Source organism: Petaurus breviceps, unplaced genomic scaffold, assembly GCF_028583685.1.
Source record: "Petaurus breviceps papuanus isolate PSGF00001 unplaced genomic scaffold, PetGlider_PUasm1.0 567, whole genome shotgun sequence".
In the NCBI taxonomy this organism is placed as follows: domain Eukaryota; kingdom Metazoa; phylum Chordata; class Mammalia; order Diprotodontia; family Petauridae; genus Petaurus; species Petaurus breviceps.
In genome coordinates, this window is record NW_027186383.1 from 6925301 (window position 1) to 6932922 (window position 7622).

A 7622-nucleotide genomic window follows, 5' to 3' on the forward strand; every position below is an offset into this window, starting at 1 on the left:
CTTGTCACTTCATCATTATGGGTAACTCTTAGTATGGGAAATCCTTCCATTGACTCCAGATAGCAACTCATTGGCAATTTGTTCCCAGTTTTCTGGGGTGCCGAAAAATTCAGTCACTTAACCAGGGTCACAAAGTCAGTATGTGTCCGACACGGAGCTTGAACCCAGATCTTCCTGGCTGGGAAGCTGACCTCCCTGTGCTGTGCCGGCCGCACACACTGCCCATCCCAACAGAGCCTCCAAAACAAGAGTCCCAAGAGCACAGGGCCGCCAGGGGGCGCCATAGTGCACAGAGCACCTGGCCTGAAATCAGAACACTTCCATCTACCTGAATTCAAATCTGCCCTCAGACAGTTACGAGCTGTGTGAGCCTGGACAAGTCACCTCACCCCATTTGCCTCAGTTTCCTCATCTGTCAAATGATCTGGAGAAGGAAATGGCAAACATCTCCAGTCAAGGAAACCCCAAATGGGGTCATAGGGAGTCTGAAACAACTGAAAGACAACAACAAAATTAAGGTGACCTTGCATAATTCTCCTCCAGAACTTTCAGGGGCTCCCTATTGCCTCCCAGACAAAATAAAGTGCATACACGCCCTTGCACGCGTGTGCGCGCACACACACACACACACACACACTCTGGTTTGGCATTCAATGCCCTTCCCAACCTGGTACCAGACTACCTTTCCAGACTTCCTTAATATCACCCTCCCTCAATCTCTCTGTCCTTTTTTGCTGTTTCTCACACATGGCCATCCACCTCCACCTCCTTGCCTTTGCACTGGCTCTCCCCCACACCTATCACACACACCCTGCTCACACCTCCCTCTCGGGATAACAAGACCTAGTATTTATGGAGGGTTTAAACACTGTGCCGATGTGATCTCATTTGATTCTCGGTACAACTTGTGAGGTAGGTGTTCTTATCCCCATTTTTCAGGTGAGCAAACTGAGGCTGAAAGAGGCAATCTGCAGCTAGGAACCATCTAAGGCAGGATTTGCACTAAGATCTTCAGAATCTAGCAAACTAGTCACCACACCCCCTAGTTCCCTTCCAAGTTTGTGGGCTCCCTGCAGCTGTCTGTATTCTGGCCCCTTGGAAGTGTGCGCTCACAGGGCCATACCCACCCTCCAGAAGAGAATTTGGGGTCTACCCCACCTTGGGGGGGGCAGGGAGGGGTTTGCAGGGAGAGGGCAGAACTAATCTCCCACTGTCTCTCTCTGTCTTCTCTGTGTGTGTGTGTCTCTCTCTCTTCTCTTTTCTCTCCATCTCACTCTCTCTGTCTCTCTCTCTCTCTCTCTCTCATTCACTTTCAAATCATCAGTTTGGGGAGGCAGCTCAGGAAATGGTACATACAGGTATTTTTTCCTTTGTCTCTACATAGCCAATAAAAGCCAATCCTTGGGATCCATTGAAGCCCAGAGCTTGTTCGGGGTTCTCCTGTTCCTAAGGGTCTTGCAGCACACTTCCTCTTCTGCTGTCTTCCTCAGTGGCCAGCCTTTGCTTCCTTGCCTGTGGCTTTTGACAGCTGGCCAACAAGTTTCCTGTGCAGCCACTCTGCTCTCCTGTCATCCCCATTCCATTCCTCCTGAGCCAACTTGCCTTGAAGAACAGTCCAAGGGTCATGGCATCACACCTTTCTTTTAGCTGACATTTTAGACATCTCCTCTTCCAAAATCAAGACTGGGTGTCTGGCTATGTCCTTACTGATCATGAAATCTAAGAGTAAGTGGTCATTTCCTCCCAAAATTCCTTTCATGTCTGCTCTCAGCATCCAGCCCTCCCTTGTCCAATTGAATCCAGTCTAGAATGGCGCTTTCCCCTTCTCTCACCTTTTGAAGACAGAACAGCAAAGTCATCTCAATGGAGCACAAGGCTTGCAGAGAGATGGCCATGATATTGATTTGCCTTTGAACTCTGAGGATAATGGATCTTAGAGGAGCTGGGTGCCAGGATGAGAATGCTTCATTTCCTGGGGCACCAACGACCATGACCATGAAGCAAAGTTTAACCTGCTTAAAGGCTATTAAGTCTCAATGAAAATTGGGGGGGATCAAATTATATCCCTGGTGATTCAAAATAACTAAATCCTCACCTTTTTGGTGCTTGCTCCCCTAATGAGATTAGGGAGGGGGAGTGACGGCGGTTGGTTGGAGAGAGGCTGTATATGCCTATGACCTAATCAGTGAAGGAGAATATAAGAAGAAGGAGCCCAGGCACATCAGCTCAGCTTGAACTCAAACCCCAGCAGGACCCACCTGCCCCAGAAGCTAAGCTCCTGTTTTTCCTGAGAGACACAGTAAGTATACTCTACCCAAACAGGGCTACTGATACTGAGGAGATCTAAGTAGGGTGAAGGAAATGGGCATCTACTGCCCTTCAGCAGCCTGTCCTCTGAGGCTCTCTCTGCGGCTGTAGTGGGTACGAGTGGGGGTGAGGAGGGAAGAAGGTAGAGATGACATGGGGAGACTGCTCTGCTCTCCATGATGCACGATTTCCCTGTTAGGTCCGCACCATCATCTGCGGTCATTGTGCAGGACACATTTTCCAATGGGTTTGTCTCAAAGGAGAAATGGTTAAGTTTCTGAAAGTCCTTCTGATTTTGCCAGCTTTGCTTAGATTATTATTATATTGTTATTGCTAGCATTTCTATAGTACTTTAAGCTTTGCAAAGTGCCTGACATATAGCGTCTCATCTGATTCTCCCAACAACTCTGTGGGGTGGATGCTATTGTTATCCCAATTTTACAGGTAAGGAAACTGAGTCTGCTAAAGGTAAAGCCATTTGCCTCAGCAAGAGTCTGAGTCAGGATATGAACTCAGATCTTCCTGCCTTCCAACCTCTTGTACCTCAAGATCTAACACTGCTGATCCTGCCACCTTCAGAGGTCAGAGAATCCCATTGCAGACTGAAAACCAAGAGAGGAGGAGATGAGGCAGTCAGCAGGGGATTGTGGGTAGTTGTTTTTCAAAAGTTTTTATAACTTGTAAATTTCAAAGCTTTTCAAACTAACTCACATATTTTTCTGTCACATTTATACTAAATATCACGTTTTCACTCTCTTGGCTTCCTTTAGTTAAGGGATACAGTGAAAAAAACACACTGGGCTTGGTGTGAGAAGTCCTGGCTGCTTATTAATCAGATTCTCCCATCCTCCCCTCTGAGATTCAGCAAATGAACCCTATTCAACAAACATTTATTAAGCGCTTGCAGGTGCAAAACACTGGGGGGCGGGACGGGGACAGACAGATGTCTCATTTGATTGTGATAATTACACTTGGCAGAAGATATTGGCATCCCCCATTTTACAGAGGAGAAATCAGGCTCAGAGAGGCTCAAAGGCTAGGTCCAGAGCTGCATAACTGGTGCCAGAGGTGGGATTCAAAGCCAGGGCTGAGGACTGCGCCAGTTTCCCTAGGGCCCATGGTCCTCTGTTGACCTCTCTGGCTATAGTCTTTCTGAGAGTTATGTAATCTATACCTATTGTCCAATGGGAATAAAAACTCTCCCATGTTTCCAATCATAATGATAATCTGCTTTGACTTCTTGTCTGAACATACAGACAAGTGACTTTTTCCAGGCAATGATCCATGATTCTATATGCATCTATTTGGATGACTTGATAATGTATTTGTGATTTACATTTTGACACACATATGTATGTTATATATCTATATTATACTCAATATACATATGTATAGAGGCAGAGAGAGCAAGAAAAGGACAGAGGGAGGGCCAGAAAAAGACAGAGACAAAAAGCAGAGAGAAGAGAAGCAGAGAGATGAGGAGAGACAAAGCTACAGAGGCAAAGAAAGGGGAGAGAGAAGAGACAGATGTGGAGAGACAAAGACCATGAAAAACAACACAAAGAGAGACATGGAGAGACAGAGCAAGACAGGGAAGAGACATAGAGACAGAAACAGAGAGATGAGAGATGGAAAGAGAGAGAGAATGGAGTGACAGATGAAGTGACCTGTCCATGGTCCTATGGCCAATAATCACCACACCCCAGCTGCCTCCCAGGGGGTGGAGATTCTTTGTGGGCTCAATGAGCCCTGATAGAAATACAGAGCTTCAATGCTGCCGTCATTCCCCTGATGATGGCTGACATCTCTGTGTTCTTAAAGGTTTGCAAAGCACTTTCCAGGCAGATCTCATCTGATTTGTGCTAAAAGCCCTGTGAGGCAGGTACCGTGGGCATTATTATCACCATTTTAAAGATAAGGAAAAGCACCTTGAGTGTGGGCACAGTATCAGAAGCAAGTTTTCAGAAAGTGTCTTGTGATGCCACGTCCAGCACTCTGTCTTGACCAGTATCTTTCTCTATCTGCAACAGTGGCAAGTCTGGACTTGCTCTCTCTCTGTCTGTCTCTGTCTGTCTCTGTCTGTCTCTGTCTCTGTCTCTCTCTCTCTCTCTCTCTCTGTCTCTCTCTGTCTCTCTCTCTCTCTCTCTGTCTCTCTCTCTCTCTCACTTTCACATCAGTTTGGGGAAAGCATATTTGTTTTGGAGTCAGTGGGCCTGACTCCAACTCCTGGCTCCCCGATTCTACCCGTGTCACCTTCAGCAAGTGACTCCCTTTTTCTGAGCTTCAGTTTCCTCCTCTGTAGGATGGGGGAGGGGGCCGGTAGCCTAAACATCCTCTAAGCCCCTTCCCTCAAGTCCTCTGACTTTCTCCCCCCCAGGTGAGGTGTACATCTCACCGAGTTCCAGATTGTGCTGCTCCGAGGCAGAATTCAGCACAATGAAGCTTCTCCCAATCTGCTTTGTGTACCTGCTGCTGACCTGCCTGGCCCTGCCTAAGGCTGACTGCCGGCTCCATGACCGCTCTGTGGAGATCAGGAGTGAGTACCCTTTTGCTATAGACAGCCTGCCCTACCTCCAGGACACCCACCAAAAATCCCTAGGTTCCTTCCAGCTTGAAATCTATGGTCCTCTGACCTCTTCCAGCTCTAAACTGATGATATTACCTTTGTGGGTTCACTGAAAGCGCCCCCACCTCCCATGCTGGTTCTCTACCATGTTTTGTAGAAGAAGAAAAAGAGAAAGCCTAGGTTCAGTTGGCAGAGTGAGGGAAGAAGACCAGTCGGGTCTGGGGCATGGCCATCTTCTTTCTGGAGAGCTTAGTCCAACTCAGTGCATTTATTCCCCATGAGTGCTTAGAGCCTGGGATGGGGGAGGGGCTCCTGCAGCTTGGAGACCAAGTGCAGGTGGCTTTTTGCCTAAAGCCCCAAGGCCACAGTCATTGCCAAAGACACAGGCACATCCATGGCATTTGCATTAAGGCCCCGGAACCTGGCGACCAGAGCGAGATACCAGCACAGCCTCGGGGAGAGCAGCGGCCCCACATCTCATCACTCCGAAGGCCAGGCTGGGCTGGAGCTCCAAGCCTCCCCAGCCTCATGCTCCAACCCCCGGCCTCCAAAGGTGCAGGGTGGCGTCCATGCCACCAGGAGGCACCACAGAGCGCGGGGCCGCTGTGCACAAAGACATCATTTGGCAGATGAGGGGCCTGAGTCCCAGAGGGAAGCAGGGATGGACTTGGGGTTGGGGGGGGACCCTGGAGTCAGCTCCGCTCCTTCTTAGCTGGAGACCTTGAGCAGGTCACTCCACTTCCCTGGGCCTTGGTTTCCTCATCTGTAAAGTGAGGCTCTCTGAGCCTGGGGAGCCAGCCCTTGGGGTGCCCTCCCGGCCCACAGTCCCTAAGCTGTGCTAAGTGGGTCCCGTCCCACTCCACAATGAGGTCATTCCTTGTTTCTTCTCTGGAGAGCAGTGGGCCAGACGACGAGCTCTCAGCCTCCTGCCTCTTCCCTTGCAGACCCTGACATTGACCCTTCCTGGTACACCGGCCGAGGAATCAGGCCCGTGGGCCGCTTTGGCCGAAGGAGGGCTGCCTCGGAGGGCTATCAGAGGTCCACCTATGGACGGCATCAAGCTTGCTTCCCTGTGGAGGAGAGTAACGAGTCTGCCTAAGAAGACTAAGATGCTTCTATTGGGACCGAGCCGGACGAGTTCTCTCCCCTCTCCTTCCCCTCCACTTGCTGCTTTCTTTCTCTGCAAATAAAAACATTTGATCTTACTTAAATCAGTGTCTGTGCTTGGAACCCAGGTAAACCAGAGAGTTGTGTGACAACCTGAGTTCAGATTCCACCTCCAATCCTTGCTAGCTGTGTGACCACTAAATTACTTAACCTCCCTGGGCTTCAGGAGAACGTTCCTGCCGCAGCCTCTCCCAGAGTAATAATGTCAGAAAGAGGAGGGTCCTTCTACCCTTTGGACATGTACCCCCAGGACCTGGCACACAGTAGGGGCTTAATTACTGCATTCTGATCGATTGGGTTGTCATGGAGAGCCAATGAGATAATGTACATAACAGAGCATTGTTACATCTGCAGTCAGAAAGCCTTGGGCTCAAACCGTGCCTCTGAAGTACACTTGACTGTAAGACCCTGGGCAAGTCACTTTACTTCTCAAGGTTGATAAGTCACAGGTGTTACCAATTTCCATCAGTGAAGGGAGTTTCCACACCAGGCATTCCCTATAGACACTGATAATGCTCCAAACAACCACCCCCACACCTGTAAAGCCATACTTTCAAGTTATCGAGGATCTGACCTGGAAAGGTCAAGGGATATGGGGTCTTTGAAGACAATGCTCTCTCTATAGGATCGTAGGAACACAACTCTCTCATCTCTCCCAACCCCCTTGTTTTACAGATAAAGAAACCAAGGCAGAGAGGAGGGAAAGGCCTTGCCAAGGTCACCTGGGTGGGCGTCAGAAAAGGGATTTGGTGGCTCTGATTCAATGGTCTCTAGACCATTGGTGCCCATCCTCCCCTGGAACTCCCCACTCCTCCTCAGGGGGCATCTCATTCCTGGCTTCCTGGTTTGCCCCCCTTGGTCTTCAGAGCCTTCCCTGGGGCCTCTCTGAGCAAACTGCTTCATTAGGCCTCATACTGAGCTGAACAGCCTTCCCTCAGGAAGACAACTCCCCTGACTGTCGACAGGGAAGAGGGAAGTGCCGACATCTCCAGGGCTTGGCTGATGGAGGCCAAAGTTGGGAAAGAAGGAGAGAGAAGGGAAGAGGGGGGATGGGGAAGGAGTGGGGGAGGGGAGGGAGAGGAAGGGAAGAGAAGAGGGAGGAGAAGAGGGAGGGGGAGGAGAGGGGAGAGTGAGTATCCAAGGCAAAGACCTGACATGTTCCAATTTGAAAAAAATAAAACTGTATTAATGTTTCATTTTCACATCACCTCCATTTCCCTATGTATCCCTCCTCTCAGAGAACCATCCCTTCTAATGAAGGATAAAAAGGAGGGGGGAAGAACAAAACTCAGCAAAACCAGCCAACATATTAAAAAAGCCTATCATTATATATAGTGTTCTATCACCCACCTCTGCAAAGAAGAGAGAGCACCTTCTCCTGTCTCCCCTTTGGAGTCAGACTTGGAGACATCCTGCCTTCATAGGGAATCCTGAGATACCGCAGAGAAATGAAACTGTCTACTCACGCCCTGGGATTCCAATTCCCACCCAGAATGATGGTCAATTCTGGGGATGGAGGAGAGCTATACTTTGAAAAAGAGCCCTCAACCTTCAGGCTCTGTGGAAATGAGAGTCATTACAA

The 7622-nt window shown here is 49.2% G+C and overlaps 1 protein-coding gene across 1 annotated transcript; it reads left to right on the forward strand.

Moving 5' to 3' along the window:
* Positions 1–662: 662 nt before the first annotated feature.
* Positions 663–6078, forward strand: PRLH (prolactin releasing hormone). The gene is made up of 3 exons (XM_069103155.1): positions 663–2299; positions 4685–4843; positions 5818–6078. The coding sequence occupies exons 2-3, from the start codon at positions 4744–4746 to the stop codon at positions 5970–5972; spliced, it is 255 nt and encodes an 84-aa protein (XP_068959256.1). The 5' UTR covers positions 663–2299; positions 4685–4743; the 3' UTR covers positions 5973–6078.
* The last annotated feature ends 1544 nt before the right edge of the window (positions 6079–7622 follow it).

Coding starts and splice junctions, on each gene's coding strand:
- PRLH (XM_069103155.1), top strand. CDS start 4,744: ATGAAGCTTCTCCCAATCTGCTTTGTGTACCTGCTGCTGACCTGCCTG. Junction 4,844..5,817: donor CCGCTCTGTGGAGATCAGGA/GTGAGTACCCTT, acceptor CTTCCCTTGCAG/ACCCTGACATTGACCCTTCC.